General features: G+C 39.4%; 1 protein-coding gene across 1 annotated transcript in view; it reads right to left on the bottom strand.

The window, feature by feature from the left end:
- Positions 1-20136, bottom strand: part of FBN1 (fibrillin 1) — a 239295-nt gene that overhangs the window by 46360 nt on the left and 172799 nt on the right. The window contains exons 33-43 of the mRNA XM_080644028.1: positions 15771-15893; positions 15511-15633; positions 13552-13677; positions 11686-11808; positions 9825-9947; positions 9363-9527; positions 6953-7021; positions 6731-6856; positions 5435-5557; positions 4672-4830; positions 1623-1694 (exon numbers count right to left, since the gene is read on the bottom strand). Coding sequence (XP_080500154.1) covers positions 1623-1694; positions 4672-4830; positions 5435-5557; positions 6731-6856; positions 6953-7021; positions 9363-9527; positions 9825-9947; positions 11686-11808; positions 13552-13677; positions 15511-15633; positions 15771-15893 — 1332 coding nt within the window. The remainder of the gene's footprint in view (positions 1-1622; positions 1695-4671; positions 4831-5434; positions 5558-6730; positions 6857-6952; positions 7022-9362; positions 9528-9824; positions 9948-11685; positions 11809-13551; positions 13678-15510; positions 15634-15770; positions 15894-20136) is intronic.

The raw sequence follows: 20136 nt of genomic DNA, 5'->3' as shown, positions 1-20136 counted from the left end.
TAACAGGCTGGGTCAAATTTCTAGCCATTGTTCGGCATAAAACAGCCAAAGGATATAATAAAAATTTATATTTTCTTTTCCTGTCTGGATTTCATTTGAACTTCAACATGGAGAAGTTTATATTTTAAGACAAGATTAATAAACTTGCTATAGTTTTAACCCCATACGAATGGACTCTATATGCCAACAATCTTAAGGCCTTTCAGAAGAAGAGTATAAAGCTTAAATAAAACAAAGTTTCCCAGTCATCTAAATATTTTGTCATGGTGGAATTTGGTACAGTAAGTATACTGCTCACTATCACATTTCCAGTTTTCAAGAGCTAGAGTCAAAGCAAGCTGTGAGTCAGGATGGATTCTGGTCCTAGCTCTGTTATTAATTAGCTAGGTGACCTCGGCCTAGTCCCTTCCCTTCTCTGGGCCTCTGTCCCCTCAACTGCAAAGCAAGGCATTTGGACTAGATGCTGTCTGGGACCTTTCCAGCTCGACTAGTGGGTGGTGCTAATGCTGTTTAGAGTCTGACTACTGCCAGCCTTGCAGGGCGGGCCTTTCTGGGTGCACTCCTGGTCCTACCACGGAGACTCATCACTACTAAGACCCCTTATCTTTGGATCAGAGAATCTAGGGAGATGAAAAGATCTGTTTTGGGAAGGGGAGAAACAAAGCAGCTGGGGCCAGGTGTTTTATGCCAGTGTCATTTAGCAGTTTCTTTTTCCAAACCATGAAGTTTCTTTGGACGTGGACTAGACTGTGGAGCCATATGGATTTGGCACTAAAGGAGCTGGGCTGATTGCTGGACCAGACCCTTGTTTTCTTAAACAAGGTCATTGGAAAGGCTGATGTGGATTTCAGTTTACTTATTAGGAATAAGGTGGAACAAAGCAAGTGGTGATGTTTGCTCCTCCACTCAATTGCTCAGACTGAGGAGGGGCATCTAAGGATATATATAAATCACACAGGGGAACTTTGAGACTGCAATAGCTTTCTACTTTTATGTTATTTGGTTTTAAACCACAGAAGCATTGCCTCGTTGGCTGACCGCTGTGCAATACTTCTGACTCTTGCACAAGCATCTCTAGCACTATAATGGTCTCTGCTTCAGTTACCAGTTGGAAGGATTTTTTTTTAATTTCATATCTGGAATTCCCAAAGCAGATGACCTGGGGAGATTCCATGAAAGACAAAATTGATCCACAAGAAGGGATTTATGTGAACAACCTACATGTGAGGATCGGTACGAAAAGTCATATTTAACGCATGTCTTAGTCAGAAGGCAGGATTGGGAATTACAGTCAAATCAAACGTCAACTGGCCCTGCTCCCAGAATCTCTCTTTGTTGATGACTAGGGTTGGTTTAACTAAGCTTGATTGTAATTTTGTGAAAAGCCTTCCAATCCCCTTAATCATGAGCAACAAATGCTGCTGCCAATTAGGTGGAGCTACCCAGGGTGTTTGCACAGTTCCTTTCAAACTAAGAATCAGTGTTTCAATAAATCGAAATGACACTGTTTAATGAATTTTCCTTCTAAGGAAAAAAAGCAAATTGAGAAAATAACAATGTGTAATCCTTTTCTTAACACAAAAGCAAAAGCAGAAAGTTCCAACAATAGCATCACAACTCACCAACAGGTAAGCCGGTGTAAATGTCAATGACGAAGCCTGGCCTTTGACTTCCACAGAGTGTAGCAAATTCATCTGCAGTGATTAGACAAAGGTGAGGTGAGGGGCACAGGAACAGGGATCAGCAAAGAGCAATGATTGGGCTGAAAGAATTACTTCGTAAACATTCTGGAAAGATATTTATCTATATTTTGAAGAATTTAAAATAAAAAATAAATTTGAAAATTCCTACAGATGTTATAATCTTGCCCTTAAGATGAATGTTGAAGGAAAAGTGACCTCATGTTGACATCATGAGGGACAAGCAGCGATCTCCCCACCATCTGACACTCATTTGTATGAACTTGCCTGTAGGAATTTGGGTTTTTATAAGGGTATCGTTCACCTCTGAACCCAAGGACTAGCAAGAGTGTCTCTTTCCACTCTGCATCAAGGGGAATGCCTACAAAAGCCATTTCCTCAGTAGATTGGGGAAGACCATAGTAAGTCTAGCCAAGTTCTTGACATCAGGTCTATTAATCACTAATTCATGCCAAACTACCAACTTACACCATTACTTCAATTTTCGGAGCTGGATTTCTTTTGGAGCTGCACTCTTGCTTTCTCTCTCTCTCCTGACCCTCTATCTTTCTCTTGTGCCTGAATTCAGCAAAGTTGATAATAAAGAATGAACTAAATGTCATCTGCTTTCCTTTCTAACTCTGAGATTTTGTCATTCCAGATCATGACTGAAACTATTATGGCATGATATAAATTTACGTTCAAGATGGCCATTGCCTTATTGGTCAAACCCACTGAAAATTAGTCAACGGTTTCTAGAAGTAAATGTAGCATGTTCTTCTCCTAGTGATTTATGTCTTAATCTATGAGTGTCCACTTCCAATAAGTGCCATGCCAACAGACACTGGTCATCCAGGCACATTTCAGGGACTCCTCAAATGTGTGCAGATTGCATAGGTAATGAAAAGCTATGATTGGATTTGGTCAATATTCAATATGAGGAATACATCTTACATTTTAGTAAGAGTATGCAGATACTTAAACCTCAGGCAGACACTTCTGAAAGTAAATGATAATCTTTATCAGGGGTCTCCAATGTGGTCTCCAAGGGAATATACAAAGATCCATTAAGATTTAAAAAATACTAGAATTTCTATTTAGCTTTGCAAAATCTAAAGATTTTTGTGTATATTTTATAATAGAACATTTTTAAAAAATAAATTCATTTTCCAATATAATTAAAAACAAATATATAGAGATATATACACATATACTTTTATATGTGAATACACACACCAAGTGAGTGTAACCCACAGGTATTTTTTTGAAAGGTATGTATCATCAAAGACAATCAGACAGGGGTCAGCAAATTTTTTTTCTTAAAGAGGTAAAGAGTAAATATTTTAGGTTTTTCAGGCTGTGCAGTCTCAACTATCTCATTAAAGCAGCCATAGACACTGTAAAGAAATTAGTGTGGCTGTATTCTAACAAAATTTTATTTATGGACACCAAAATCTGAAGTTCATATAATTTTCAGGTCATGTAAATATTATTTTAAGAAGTCTGTCCTGCCCTGGCAGGGTGGCTCAGTTGGTTAGAGCATCGTCCCATGCTTCACAAGGTCGCAGGTTCAATTCCCTGTCAGGGCACATACCTAGGTTGTGGGTTCAATCCCCAGTTGGGGCATTTATAGGAGGTAACTAATCTATGTTTCTCTCTCTCTCTCTCTCTCTCTCTCTCTCTCTCTCTCTCTCTCTCTCTCCCTCCTCCTCCTCCTCCTTCTTCTCTCTCAATAGATAATAATTTAAAAACACCCACATCCTTGAGCGAGGATTAAAAAGCTTTTTTTTGGTAATTTAAAAAATTAATAATTTTTTTCAGCCATTTAAAAATGTGAAATTCATTCTTAGCTTGTGGTCCATATACAGATAGGTGGTGGGTTAGATTTTGCCCAGGGGCTGTATGTAGTTTATCAACCCTGGTTTAGCGATATCTTGCAGAGTAAGGTAATTTACAATTCTAAGTGGTAGATACTACATTATTTCTGCAGTAAACAATAGATGAAATGGTATATTTTACTCAAATAAAATGTTTCATGTGTTATCAGGTAGCACTAGACATAGATTTGCTATATTACGGATCACTGTGGAGAATGGAGTAGGTACTACAGAATACACAATAGTTCACTCAATCTAAGTCATCACATTAGTAAGTGATGTCATCATGGCATACATGAAATATGTCATCTAGCACATGCTATAATAACAGTGTACCAAAGTTCTCAGTAGATTTACTCCAAGGATAAAATTATCCTTTTTAAAAAACAAGTAACATTATATAGATCTTTCTCTATGAGGATAGAAAAAGAAATTTCTCTCAGGTCTCAATATCAAAAAAAGTTGCGCTTCCCTTTAGTGCTGAGTTTGCTCCATGGTCACTGAGACTCTTAAACTTGCTCATGTCTCCCTTTTTCATGTGAACTGTTGGGAAGTTTGGAGCCAAAGTTAGTGCTCATCTCTGGCGAGTGTTTGGAAATTCCTGGCTGGAATTCTGTGGATTAGCCTTGCTAACTTGCTCCAAGTTTCTTGCCTTTGTTTGCCATTTGCCTTAGGCCATCTTGTTTTACATTTGAATCTTTGTGGGCTGCCTTAAATTCTATTTTGGAACAGTACTAGTTATAAATAAGTTAAAATAATGGGAATATGGTTTGCTTATTTGTCATATTGCTTTGCATGATGTTTCTAGTCTCTTAGTTAGATGGCAAGCTCCATAACAATGATAACGGTATTTATACTTTTGTGATATGCTGAGTCTGTAAGTCTGGTAAATTAACGAATATAAAAATTAGAAAGCATATTCTGTAACTTAAATTTTCAGCTGGAAGAACCAGAATCAACTGCAAATTTAAATATTTGCCTTTGTGAGCTCATTTTTTTTTTCAAATGAAGATTAACAATGCACCCATCCCTTTCCTGGCTGAGACACATTTCCCCAACAATCTATGAGTAATTGATTTACCTATAGTTTTGGTGATGGTGAAGCTAAAACTCACCTGTGCTGGGGATGGGACATTGTTCACAGGGCTTATTCCAGGCTCGGCCAATATTGTAGGAACAGCAGCACATCTTCTTGGTCATATTGAACAACAGTTCTCCGTCACAGGTCTGATTGTCAGCATAATAGTTTCTGTAGCACAAACTTCTTCTCATATCTAGAAGAAAGGAAGAAGGAAGGGATTGGTGATGCCATGAGGATTTCTAAGGGGATACTCAAGCAGTGAGCTTCTTTTGAACAGACTTTGATAAGGGCAAAGCCTGTTCTTACACAACTTTCCATCTACCTATGGTGCCATAAGAAAAACAACTGAGAAATATATTCCCTGATATTTGGTGCCACAAAACTAGGTCATTATGTAGCTGTAGCAATAACAAGCTTTATATGACTCTCCACCCCATCTCCTAGTAACAATTCTCCACTGCTGTTTGGCAGTAATTTTCTCATTTCCGACTCATGATGTTTTAATACTTCAGGTCAGTGCTGTAAATATAATTATATAAAGATACACCCAAAGTCAAACAAAAGAAGTACTATTAAACCATTGTTTGGGATTTTCCAACATTACAGTTTAAAGAAAACTCCCAACCACCCACACGAGGTGGTGAGAAAAGGCCAAACTCATGATTTAAAGGGGAGGTGGTTCTCACAAAGACAGTGCAAGGAGAAAATAACATAAGGACTAATTGCTGGACCTGTAAGCTCTTTTCTCTTTGCAGATGAGGACCAATCATGCATTATTAACAAAAGCTTGGACTTACCCATGCAATTATTCCCCCCATTCACTTGCATGTAGTCTGGAGGGCAAATGCAGGTGTAGTTGCCAACGGTGTTGTAACATGTCCCTGGACCACAGATTCCTGGAGTTTCACATTCATTCACATCTGTAATCCAAAGAGAAAGTGGTATGGGAAGATGGACACTTCACTCTTGGGTATAGCCTGGTACTCACTATAAATGTTGACAAGGAAGGAGAAAGTCCACAGAGCACTTTGAAATCCAGACAAGAGAAACAGATGTTTAGTTCATCAGTGTCCTTTATCTGTGCTAATGTGGGTGTGCATTTTCAGAAAAGGAGGTTTTAGCAAGGGGAATTTTGCTTTCTGGTATGAGTTCCTAATAACTGAGTCCATAACATCCTCAAAGGCATGCAGAGATGGAAATGTGGAGAAAATACAATTCTTAAGCATCCTCAGAAAGACAACTGTGTATAGTACTTCACATGTTCACAAAATCCATGGAAGGATATGATGTATCCTGAAGCCATTGACAGTTGGATTTATGACCCCGCATTGGTAAGGGAGCATGGAAACAGGTATTTCACACCTCCTTCCCTATTTTCGAACACAGGGGTTGATTCCAATTTTTGTTAACTCCATGGATCTTAGAGCTATATTGTACACACTGGAATGCTCAACCAACACTCAACAAGGTTGTCATTGAGTCACCCAATAAGCCTTTTGGAGAATCAGAGGACTACTTTTCCTCCAGGATGCAAGGAAGTCTCTTCTCTAACTAGTCCTGTGACTCCTGCATGTAAATGAAATCCATCTCTCTCAGCCTGGTCTGTAGCCCAAGTCCTACAGCTAAAAGTGGTCAATATTCTCCATCTTCCCAGGATGAACAGGAGTCATCACATCATGAAACCAAAGGGGCCACCTTTAAGAGAAGCTAATTTAAATGCATTAGTACCAATGCTAAGTGGTGAAGGGCAGGAAGAAGAGCCCAGAACTGCCCAGCATATAGAAGTCACTGTATGGGACCTGTGCTGCTCTAATAAAAATGGCTTTTCTGAAAAACATGGAAAACTTTTGTGTGCATAAGTGTAAGATAGTAAAACTATACTTTCCACAGGAAAAGAGGGAGGTTTGTGGCATTTTGGCATTATGACAATGACATTATGTCAGTAATGTTAGTGCATACTGCCACATGTCATATTTACCTGACTATGTTCCTATTTAGACCATTGTGTTATTTTGTTAAATTTCAGTTTTCCTGGCTTTTGAGGTCAGTTCTCAATATTGGAAAGAACTTAGCATCCTATCGGGGCCATTTACCATCACACACTCGGGTATCTTCATTCAGGTAGTAGCCCGTTGGACAGCGGCACTGGAAACTACCAAAGGTGTTGATGCATTTGCCGCCTTGGCACAGCCCTGGAAGCTCCTGGCACTCGTCAATGTCTGTCAAAATGAAGATAGCAGTATTTCTTCAGCATTGTCAATAAACCCAAGGAAGTTCAAAATGTATGCTCTTTCGGATAAAGGAAACAGAATTACCTTCCAGTATAACAGTGATGGGGTTGGGTCGAAAACCTTCTCCTCCAGGGCAAAGAATTTTGTACTCAGCTATGGAAACAAAAAAATCAAATTGAGTTCTTTTGAGGATAAAATTTCTAGCAATGGTATCCTTGAGAGAAATACCAACATATGCAACTGCACATATTCATTTGCAGCAATCTCTAACAGTGACCCCCCCCCCCCACTCATCTAAAGGAAGTTAATATCTCTATCTATACTCATCATTTTCAAAAGGCTTTTACTATGGCCACTGTCCTCAGTCTCTGAACCCTATATACACTTCCCTGGCCTTATGTTCTTGTGAACTATTTTATTCCCTCATCTCCATCCTTCTTTCTTTTTAAAGATTTTCTTTTTCTTTTTATTTTCTCACAGACTCCTCCATCTTTATGTTTGCTTCCGCCTTATTTCCTGGAAATTATAGTTTCCATAACAATGTTAATCAGCCTGTTTCCAAAACCCTTCCCAGACAGAGCCTTAGGAAGAGCTGCTCTTTCTTGGTTCCCACCCCACTTCTCTCCGTAATGACGCAAGATCTCTCTTGCCTTCTGTTTAACTGACAGTAATACTGATGCCCCTGACCAAGTTTTTACAGTGTTCTTTGATTTAACCGATTAATTCTCTTATCCAACTACTTCATTCAAAAACATTTATTTCAGTGCTATGCACCAGCAGTGTGATACATACAGGAACACATGAATAAGAATGACCCTAACCTGCTGGAAAGCCCTGGAGAGTATCTATAAGAAGCAATTCTTTCATGGTCCTCATGTTCTTTCATAATTTGATAATCCCTCTCTTGGATTTCTGAAATTTTATGTATATATACATAAATTTAAATATGTATATATTCCAGTTTTAGCCCCAATCTAGTTTGGTGTAAGGTGGACTTTTATTTGCTAATCATTATTAATCAACAGAGCTGACTCCCCCACTTAAACATCTTGGTTTGCTTCTTTCAATATCAATGAAATTAACTACCCTCCTCTTCCTCTTTTACTTTTTTCTCTCCTCCTATTTCTGCTGTCTGTTACTCCTTTTAAGTCTTCACTTTCACATCACACCCTTCCTTCAAGGCCCAGTTTAAAAAATGCACAGTCATGCCCTGGCCAGTGTGGTTCAGATGGTTGGGCATCTTCCCATGCACTAAAAGTTTGCCGGTTTCATTCCGGGTCAGGACATATTCCCGGCTTGCAGCATGCAGGAGGCAGTCGACAGGTGTCTGGTTCTCACATCAGTGTTTCTTTCTCTCTCTCTCTCTATCTCTATCTCCCTTCCTCTCCCTCTAAAAAAAAAATTCATTTTTTTTAAAAAGCACAGTCATCACCACCCTATGCCAGACTGACTTCCCTTTCTGAAGAGTAAGGAGAAGGAGATGCCTGCTGAACATTCATCCTGTGCTGAGTGCTTTACTCAAGTCATTTCATTTAATCCTATGAGACATTTTATGAATGAGGAAACTCAGGCTTGCTAAGCAACTTGCCCAAAGTTACATGAGTGGCATGAGATGGAGTCCTAATTAGAACCAGGTGTGCTGTTCCTCTCACTCATGTCACAGTCTGCCCTTTTTTCTCCCTTATTGAGGCCTACATTGAATTATTGCTTATATGCGTGGGCCTTACTTTATTAGACAGTATACTCTTGGAGGGCAGGATCTAGTGAAATTCATCTTTGCATACTCAAGGTACATACTTTAGGTACTCTAAGTACTTTTAGAAAAACTTAATAAATGGCCTTTTATCAAGGAAAGAATCAATGTTTATCCCAATATACCCCATAAGTAGCAATCATTGATTTTTGCCAAAGAAATTACATCTAACTCTGAATCATACTGGGGGACACACTTAGAAAAATGGGAAGCCTTTTATTCTTTTTAGGATATATTATTTATGTCTTAAAATCATTCTAGAACCTTCTTTAAAGTCATACAATAAGAATGGAATAATCTTCTATCTCATGTTTGCTTAACTAATTGCTTCTTTTTTGAAAACTCAGGGACACTCAAACCTGTCCTACCTAGAACTTCTGAAACAAGCCAATAGATGACAAAGGAGAGACCAATCAATGTGTCCCTGGAAGGGAAGCACTATAAGTGACTTAGCCTGGAAGGTGTTCTTTAACATAATGGGATCTGCTTATCACTCAGGTAGAAGGGAGCTGTAACCTGCTCCACCTGACCTCTTAGTGCAAGCCAACGGGTGACACATTCTGACCACCAAATTGGGAGCAGGGTCCCCTCAACAAAGCAGAGAGGACTGATCTCCTTTCCTGATGGAAGAGTAGAGACTAGTGGAAGCTCCCTCCCTCTGGGGCTTCTATTCTGTGTATCTAGCGAGGAGAACTGGCCTAAGCTGGAATAATGATAATAAATAAGTGGATGTTCACTTACAGGTGTTCACAGCAGGGCACAGCTCACAAGGAGTACCCCAGGCTTTCCCCAGAGAACAGCAGCAGGAAGCTTTGGAAACACCAACTCCAATTTCATTGCTACAGGCAGTATCTCCATTGTCTCCTCGAGGTCGAACATCCAAATAGCAATTTCCAGAGCGGGTATCTATTTACCATATACAAACAAAAAAGTGTCAGGCAGATTCTTTCTACAAGGGGGCTGAAAATTTAAATCCATTTCAGAAACTGTTTCAGAAACTTTTAAAAAACACAAAATTTATTTTTATGGAGAAACTAAATTGGGAATTTACCTACAGAAAAGGAATCCGAAAGTATAAACCAAATTTAGAAAATGTTTACATTTTCATATTATTACTTTTTTAAAAAAAAATTGAGAATGGAATGTTAGATGCTGCTTTAAAAATAAACAGTATGCTTCTCTGAAAAGTTTTTAAGATCTTACCAACACAGCCAACTCGAGTCGGATTCAGCTCAAAATCAGGTGGACAATCACAGGTATAGCTGCCTGGAGTGTTGATACAGTTCCCACTGATACACGTGGTTGGATCCAGACATTCATTAACATCTAAAACCAAACAGCAAGGGGCAGAATTGTCACAAGAGCTCATGTGGGGAAGACATCACCATAAAATAGTAGCTCCCAAATCTAGGGCTCCCAACGAGAATTTTCTAAGAATTACTCATTATAATTACACCTAGAAATACAGTCTTCTACTTGTGAAATACAACTCCTCAGGAAGGAAATATGTCATAGTCTTTGGTCTTTTTTTCCTCTGGAACACATTTAGCATTCAAATTTGTCATCAGGAGAAAATATGACTTTGGAACTCAGAAAAATATTCCAGTCAAGGTAACTGAAAGTAAAACATGACCGTGACCTCGGTCAACCAGAAATTCAGACACAGGTTTTAAGAAAATGTATGTAATATGTGTGACTTGTTATTTCATCAAATTAGAGCACGATGTCCCAGGGAACCCTCAGGAGCAGGCACTTCTGCTGCTTCCCCCGTTGGCTGTGCTTGCCCTGCTGCAGCCCAGTGTGAGCACACACAGGCACGAGGCTCAGCGTGTTTCCACAAGGCCGCTCGCTAAGAGTCTCTCTCCTGTCACTGATGCTGGTTTGAGGATTTCCCTTTCAGTTTCTAGTCTAAAAATATGTACAAAATTCTAGATACTTAGGACATGCGTTTTGGCAAATTCCAGCTCTGTGTAATCCTTTAGTTTGTGTTGAACACTCACAAAATACTCAAGATCAGATAAACAGGGATTCAGAGAGGAGAGGCTGAAGAATGAGGATAGTACCTTCTCCTGGGGACCTCCCCCTTGGACCTGGAACCTGTAGCAGAAAATTATTTTGCTCATATCTCATGGGAACTTGGAGGGACAGGGCAGACTCACAGAAATGAGGTTGGATAGAATGATGCCGATGGCGATTTGGGGCACTGAGGGGAGGCTATGGCATGTGGAGAGACAACTTCCTGTGTTATACTAGAAGCCCAGCTCAGTGTCATGACTGTCTTTAGGAAAACCAAGAGAAGAATGTGAGCCTAGTGCAGAGCAATCTGGGGAGGAGCCGAGGGTGGAGATGCAGCTTATGGTCATAATCTGGAGAGCCACTGAGTCATGACTTGTGAGGGTTGCTGGGAAAATCTCTTTCTTCCTGATATCCTGAGCCCATACAGAATGGGACTGTTTCCTCAGTCTCCTTGAACAAAGGGTAGACTAGGATGGAGAAGTGCAAATGGCTTTCAAAGTCTTAACTCAGTGCCAAAGCGAACAGAGTAACAGTCTATGGGCATGCCCATAGCTTTTCTCATGTTTTTCGTGTGTTCCCAGAGAGTCCTTTGCTTTACATGAAGATGATCGACACACTACAAATGGGTGGCTGAGTACCACATTCTCTGGTGACCACTGGCAGGCCAGGGCCGAGAAGGAGTGAGTATCGCTTTGGAGAAGACAAGGAGACAATCCAATCCCGTGGCCTTCGGAAGGAAACTCTGAAACTGCACCCAAGGAGAAAAACAATGGCTGGGAAGCCTTATAGACGGAGCACCCCTGGCACATTCTCTGTAGCTACAGCTTGATTCTGAGGTTACAAACTCTGCTTCTTCAGCTGCCTTCAACGCTTTCCTCTGGATCCTCATGTACAATCAGTTCCAGGTCTCAGAAAATGTGATCCCTAATGCTTTATCCCAGCTTTTTGTTTGTGACTCTGAATATCCTTGTGGAATCCCAGCAGGGCCCCAACAGCCAAGTCCCCTGGCACCCCTGGAAGCAAATTTTGATGCCAATGGACACCTTACCTGTGCAGTTCCCGCCACTTCTGTCCAGTTCATAGCCAATCTCACACTCACAACGGAACAGGCCAGGAAGATTGTGACAAGTTCCAAAAACACAGATATTTGGAAGGGAGCACTCATCAATATCTTGGAAAGAGGTAAAAAAAGAAAATTAAATTTATTTTTTACTAAAGAAACTGCCTAATATAATTCGTCAACTAATGTTATTAGGAAAATCAGGACTATCAGACATAAATCTAGGCACTTCTATTGACTTTTAGATGACTTGCTATGAATAGGGAAGTCTTTTAGGTGAGAACTTACTTTTTTCAGTCTCTATTACATGCCAAGTAGTGGGCTAAGCATTTTACATATATTATCTCATTTATGGTGTTTCACATAGGCCCACATCACTTTTGTAAAAAGCCAAAAAGACCACATTAGCCTAAATTATTATTATTTTTAATCTATCCATTTACAGTTTTCATTGTAGGTTAAAATTTTGAGAATCACAAAGGCTTTGTGGTAATTTTGATAATCAGCTTTCTAACCCTCTGTATCCCTATGTCATGTCTTTGCTATTGTTGATGGAGATCTGAAAACTGCAGACACTTCTTCTAGGCCTCTGTCCCGGCCTCACATTAACATTCTGCTTGTGTAATTGACACACGGGCACATTTTCAGCCTTGAGACTGGTTTTAAATAGCCATGACCACTCTGCTAGGGATGATTTATATTAAGAACAAACAAACAAACAAAACCTTCCCTTGTAGCATTAAGAGAAGTAAAACTTTGAATGCAACTATTTATGTTACCAGAGGTGGCACAGTACCTGTTTTCCTTGGATGTTTGGAATAACGAAACTAAACAAGGCATTAGGCACATGACCAAGAGCATAATCTAGTTTCTTGACTCAGAGGAATTTTATATCAAACTTTGCATATTAATATAAACTGTATAAAGAATACCCAATGGTTCCATTACAAAGTATTTATAGAACTATATGAGGGAATTAGTATACATGTCATAGCTAAAGATTGATTTTGAGTTAATGTCCTATTAACAAGCAACAACTATTAGTTAAGAACATTAGTCAGAGTCTTGTTTAAATTTCTATTGTCAATCGTTATCATTTGTTTATTTCTCTTGAAATCTTTTTAGTTCACTGTAGTGACTAATTCTTCTCAATGAGGGACAATGTGCTTAAATTTCACATGTGTAGGCAAAGAGAAGAATCCCGCGTCTCCTAGTGGGGTCCACCCTTAGCCAACAGGCTCCCAAGGCTCTTCCTGTCTGACCAACACTTATCAGAAAGACAGAGCCTTGTGCTGAGACATATCATGACCTATGGCATTATCCCAAAGGGTCTCCTCCTGGACAGATTTGCAAAAAGACATTTAGAGACCATGTGAGACATATGTACCCAAGACATTATTCTATGTGGAAAAGACTATCTGCTCGCTGCTATTTTAAAGTTTCTATTTCCAGAACCCAAACCATAGCAGAGACTCCAAACTGTGTTTCTAATATCTAAAGAGAATCCTTCAATAGGCTATTACCAGGGGACTAGCACTTTGAGTTCTTTCCCCCAGCAATGGGGACAAATAGATTGCATTGAGTTAAACACACGTGGTGATCTCTTCTCACTTATGACCAACAAGTGTACTGTTGCAGACTATCTGGCCAAGGTTTTGGATGTGCAGCTTATGGCCAGAGAAGATTTTCTCTGCACAAAGAAAAATGATCTGGCTGGAGACCTAATCCCTCCACAAACTGAGTTGATGAGGTTGAAGCCGAAACACGTTTCAGCTAAAAAATAAAATCAGGAATGTGTAAATAACCTAATCTCATCAGGCCTGCAAGGCCCCCAGCAGCCTCCCCAGCAGTTACCTTCGCAGGCCTTCCCATCAGCACTGGGCACAAAGCCCATGTCGCATTCACAGCGGTATCCTCCCGGGGCGTTCAGGCACTGGCCATTGCCGCACAAGTTCAGATTCTCAGAGCACTCATCCAGATCTATAGCCAGAAAGAAACACAAGTTACTCTTTCTCCATTAGTTTTCCCACTCCTCAGGTCCAATAATTTTTATAATTGTCAGCTTCCTGAGTGTAGTGGTGTTTGGTCACACTTTGTCCTTGACACATTTAAACTCACTTTTTGAATGCTGATATTGAATATTCAGTGAACATGGTGTTCAGATACTAAATCATCACTAATGATGTAAAATGAGTAAGTTAAACAAATCATTCCAACCAAGGCTTTTTCTAGCAGAACCATCCACATGAAGACACATCCATGGCAGGAAATAACATAGCATGGTTTGTGCCTATTTTTCAAATTTCAGGTTCAGCTCAGAGGGGAAGCAAAAGAGCTAGGACAACAACGATAGAGGACACCAAAAATTCCCATCTGCTTAATCTTACCGAGTTTTGTTTATAATCATGGACATCAATGGGGGAAAAAAAGGCGACATATGTACTACTATTTGTAATAGTTTAAACAATAAAAAAATTAAATTAAAGCCCTAGCCAGTTTTGCTCAGTGGATAGAGCATCGGCCTGTGGACTGAAGGGTCCTGGGTTTGATTCTGGTCAAGGGCACATACCTGGGTTGCAGGCTTGATCCCAAGTAGGGGGAGTGCAAGAGGCAGCTGATCAATGATTCTCTCTCATCATTGATGCTTCTAACTCTCCCTCCCTCTCCCTTCCTCTCTGACATCAATAAAAATATATTTTAAAAAATTAAAAAAAAATCATGGGTATTAAGTATCAAACACAAGAATCATACTTGCCTAATACATGAAGCACTCAATATTTTCTAAAAAGTAATGAGAGGTTTATGCTGACAAAACTTCACTGAGTTAGGCAAAAACAATTTCAAGTATGATACAACTTGCAGAGAGTTACAAAGAACTCAGGTAGATCACTTACTGGGCCCTTGCCTCTTTTTTGTTTGAATGACTTCTTGTGAGCAAAGTGCTCAGGATAAATTGACACTTAAAGTCATGTGAGCAGCTATGCTACATAATGGTCAATGAGAAATGGATCTCGGTATCTTATTTAACACCAAAGCCCTGACATAAAAAGTATTACTGTTTTTATGTGTTCATGGATGTATACAGTATGTAACATACAAGGTGGGCCAACATAGGTTTACAATTGTGAGTACTCGAAACAGTTTACTCTTGTACTATTGTTTATTTATTAATTCTTATATTATTTATTATTATTAACCTACTTTTGTCCACCACTATATTTACACAATCACATTTTTATTTATCTATATTGAAAAAAATGTAGCAATTCATGTTAATTCCATGACTATTAATTATAACTGAAGAAAAATGTCATTGATATATTGTAAAACTGGAAGTGAATGAATTCCTTAGAAAGCAGTTGGGAAATTCTTGCTTATACTAATGTGGGGTGATAATGATGACGGCCTGTGGGAGAAAAACATATACTGCCAACATGATCCAGAACATAGCTTCCTACAGCAAGCTCACTCTCAAGTACGGCATGAAAAACAAGTCAACAGTGAGAATTGGGCACAAAAATATAAAAACTAAGGTTTATAAAAGGAAATGTGACTTCTTTTAAATTAATGACATCATTAGATACAATGAGATATATAGAGCACTAATAACTATATACATATATAATGAGTTTCTGAGGTTTTCCTAACTGACTTACCTCCAAATTTCCATTCTACAAGGATCTAGTTTCAAAGAACTAATCTTCTATGTTGAAGACTTCCGTAACCGACACAGCCTTCAGAAAAGAACTGATGGTCTGAAAGACCTTGCTTCTCTGACTGCTATTTACACAGTTGTTTCCATCACAAACCTACCTGTGCAAGTGAAGCCATCGCCTGTGTACCCCTCCTTACAGAGGCAGCGGTAGGAGCCCATGGTATTCTTGCAATCTGCATGCTGGCTGCACATGTGGGTTCCATTGGAGCATTCATCCAGATCTGAAGGAAACAGAACATATCATTATGAACAGAAAGTGTGTCACTGAACATCAATAATGCACACATTAGATTTTTCTTTACAGAATTCATATAATCTCTGCAGTTCATGGGAAAATGTCTGTTATTTTCCAACACACCAGTGCACTTAATGCCATCTCCAATCCATCCAGGGCTGCAGCTGCATTTGAAGCTTCCTGCTGTGTTGGTACATACGGCGTGTCTGTCGCAATTGTGTGCTCCGATTTCACATTCATTGATGTCTGAAAAAAAGAAGCAGCAGCTTAAAAAAAAGTTTAGCACGGATGCCTTTTTGGGCCCTTTAAGTTGTAGCGATAGCAACTTAGTAACATCAAAAGTGGACTTACTTTGACACTTCCCACAGTAAAATATATATTGGTTTAACATCCACCTAAATACTCTACATAGATTCAACAGCTTTAAATTTCAATTTATAAAAAAACAACATGATGCTACTTGCTATTATTGACTCTTAATTATTTTCCATTATCCTATGTAAGTGTCTAGTCACTGCAAAACCAAAGGAAACATTTCCCAGTTGACCTTAAAAAGTGAGTTGCCTCATGTTCTATGGTATTAGCACTCATGGTCAGGCGTTTCTATATCCAATATGTTTATTAAGTCAATCATACAGACAAAGGAATGCAATGTGCTGGCATATTGGAAATATTCTATATATTGAATATATTTTCTATATTCATATTCTATATTTTCTATATTCATATTCTATATATTGAATATATTTTATTCTTAAATGTAAAATACTATTATTTAATTATGCTTTATTTTTATAACAGTTTTACTTTAGGTATTGCTAATTTAAGCATTTGCAGAGAATGTTCCTTAAGGCAGTGTGTGAACCTTCTTTTCTCTAGCTTCTTAGAGTCCTAGCACGTTGGAGACCCAAGTCTTCTTGCTTGGTTCATGTAAAACTCAAATCAATCCAATGGAGATGTCTCTGTAAAAGGAGTACCAGATTAGGGTCACATTACTAAGACTCCCAGTTCTTGAAAGTTCTCTGTTCTCCAAATTTTCCTTTCCAAATTTAGCCTAAATAGATTCTCTAATATGAAAGTGTTACAATAAAGAATATAAATGGGTGTTTTTTTTCTGTGAAGTTTTAATTTAAAATAAGGTTTATACAGTTGGTTTTGTCTCCATTTCTGACACTGAGCTCCTAAAACCTTGGAATTTCCTAAGTGATGAGAGTGAGGAAGGTGTCTTTTATTATGATAATGAGGCGACTGTAAGCAGGAGGGCTGGTTGGAAGGAGAACCATCCCTCTGATTAGAGGCTTAGAACTTTCAGTCCCACTCCCCTGATTTAGGACTAGGTATGGGGAGAGGAGTTGGAGGGTGAATCAATCTAAGACCACTCATGCCTATGTAAAAAAGCCTCCATAAAATTCCAAAAGAACAGGATTTGTGAACACATGGAGATTCAGCAAGAGCATGGAGTTCCACATCCCTTCCCCATGTCTTGCCCTATGCACCTCTTCTATCTGGCTGTTCCCGCATTACATCCTCTGTATAACAAACTGGTAACCTAGAGAATAAACTGGTTTCCTGCATTCTGTGAGCTTCTCTGGAAAACTAATCAAATCCAAGGAAGAGGTGTGGGAACCTCTGATTTACAGGATTTGCAGCCAGTCTGTCAAAAGCACAGGTAACAAACCTAGACTTGTGATTGGCACTTGAATTGGGACAGTCTTGTGGTACTGAGCCCTTAACTTGTGGACTCTGACACTATCTACCTGAAGCTAGTGTCCGAATTTCATTGAATTATAAGACACCTTGTTAATGATCAGAATTGGAATTGGTACCAAATTCTTATTTCCTAAAATTAATCCATTAGATACGGAAAGCCAGGCATCTAACCTCGTAATCAACTTTTTTTTATTTACTAAGAACAAGAGCTCATAGGTATGGATGACTCTATAGAGAAACCAGTGCCTAACACAAAACTTGGGTCAAGAAGGATAATTCTGGCCTACAAAATGTTGCAAGAATTTTCAGTGATCGCTTGAATAGTGGCATGAATAGGAAACTGGGCAAGAAACTTATGTGTACCCTTTTGTTTACTTAAGAAGCCCAATTAAATGATTTGAAAGAGTTTGCAAACCCCCCACTGTTTGCCAAATATTTCATCTGAAACTCTGACATGGTCCTAGGCTCTTTGGCTTCTTCAGAACTTCTAGAAAAAACGCAAAATAAAATAATAACATTTCCATACCAAGTTATTTTGCAGTGTCACTAATAATCATAAGGTGAAAACACACCTGAAAGAAAGTTCTTACAATTACAACGTATTCTATAGGTGACTTTAATGTAACCTTGGCAGCCACATGAACCTATTGAGTTATTAGTAGGTCAAGGGAGGCACATACCAGGCAGCTTTAGACATGTGATTGGGAGCTTTAACCAACTGGATAATTGAGCCCGGCACATTCCAGGCCTGCTCAGGTATAATAGTGCTAAGTAGGCAAAGGAATTCAAGAAAGTAAGCCTGACCTAAAGGGCCCCCAACCAGAGCCATGGACATGTCTCTCTTCCTCAGATAATCACTCCCCTCAGAGTTAATGATGCAAACCAACAATTCTTGAAGAGTCTTCTTAATTTCCCTCCTTTATTTGTCATGATCTCTGAATTAGGTAGAAATGATGAGCTTCAATTGCCTAAGTACTATAGCCCCCAAATGTTACAAAATCAAGAGATTTTCTAAGTGAAAAGAATTTAGAATTCTACTTTCCTTATCCTCAGTTTCCAAGAAGAAGATACAGAAGTCCTCAAAGGCATGGGGACTTTTGAGGGCCTCACAGCCAGTGAGGGGCAGAGCCAGGACCACCAGTAACTCACTTTCCCCATCCACTGCTTAGAGCTCTTTCCCTTAGGCCTCAGCTGCCTAGTTGGGCTGATTTCTTTAGATACCCAGGACTTTATTATAAGTCCTGCTTTATGGAGTTTTCAAAATCTTGGTGAGTTTAACAGACTCTTAGAAGTCTTCACTAATCTTTCCTACTAAGTATAATTTTCAGAGATTATCATAGTCTGTCAATCTAGTAATTCTGTAATCCTTTTCTTTCCAGTTTTCTAATAACCAAAGTTACCTTTATTTTCATATGAATTATTTTTACCTTCCATATTTAGTGTTGCAATTAAAAAACATAATTTCCTTTAAAATGAGAGCCGCCCTGGCTGGTGTTGCTCAGCGGTTGGAGTATCAGCCTGCATATCAAAGGTTCTAGGGTTCACTTCCCTGTCAAGAGAGCATACCTGGGTTGCAGGCTAGATCCCTGGCCTAGTGGGGGCGTGTGCAGGAGGCAGCCAATCAATGTGTGTGTCTCTCTTTCCCTCCCACTTCCTCTCTCCCTTTCACCCTCTAGGAAGCAATGAAAAGAATACCCTTACATGAGGATTAACAACAACAACAACAAAATTAAAAATAAGAGGAGATACTCCCTCCTTTTTAAATTATTAATAATATGCTAATATAAATTTCTAATTCAAGAAAATATGTGCAATTTCACCACACATTTCCAAGGTGAAAAGAAATTACATTTGCAAGAAGCCAAGTGTCATGGGCTTTAGGATATGAGGAGAGAGTGACTCGGGAGCCAATATTCAATTCCCCATTTTGTGAATAGCTGTATATCATCATTTCAATGTCTTACACTCTCAGTACGTGACACATAAATTAGAAAGACTTCGTCATAAAGTATAAAGGCATCTCTGCATAAAAAGTTGCTGCATGTGTGTATGTGCACGCATGTGCCAACGATTATTCCTTAATCGGTTTCGTGGCAGACTTGGGCCTAAGACTGCACCTCATTATAAAAACAAACAGAAGGGGAAACTGAGCCATAAGAAAAACAAGCAAACAAAAATGCTGCATTCTAATTACAACACTCTAGTCTTCAGTAATGTGAAGGAAACATAGCACGCATTTGCCAAGAACATCTCTTTCTGTACAAATGTTCTCTTTCCCCCACAAGTTTGCTCCAGACAGAAAATTCCTTTTTAAGATTAAGAATAAAGCATAAGCCAAGGAAAGCAAGGGAATTCAAACTTAGGGCTGACACTGCAGCCTCCGTAACCCCACCAGAGCTGCCTCACAGACTCAAAGGTCCTATTTGCAGGGCTCCCTGGAAGGGCAAGGGTGTGGCCTGAGCAGAGCCCAGGCGCAGGCTTGGGTGTGTTCCACTGCCATTCAAACAAGGGCTGTGCTCTGAGCTGCTTGGCCGCCTCTGACAGTCAGACAGGGAGAGACTGTATCACCCACACAAACACCTGCATTCCCACCATCTGGGCATCAGTCACGTGCTGACACACTGTGGCATCTCCTTGATTAGGCATTGGGGAAGAGGACGTTTGAGTGAATGGAGAGGCCAAATGTGAAGGTTACTTGGATTTCTTCATTTGAATCCAAATTTGGAGCCAAGACAATTTAACTGAACACCCACCGAGTTTCCACAGGCTGACAGCCAGT

The sequence above is a fragment of the Plecotus auritus genome (genome assembly GCF_963455305.1).
Source record: "Plecotus auritus genome assembly, chromosome: 1".
Taxonomy (NCBI): Eukaryota; Metazoa; Chordata; class Mammalia; order Chiroptera; family Vespertilionidae; genus Plecotus; species Plecotus auritus.
The sequence above is the reverse complement of the archived record's forward strand: the minus strand, read 5'-3'. Positions and strand labels throughout refer to the sequence as shown.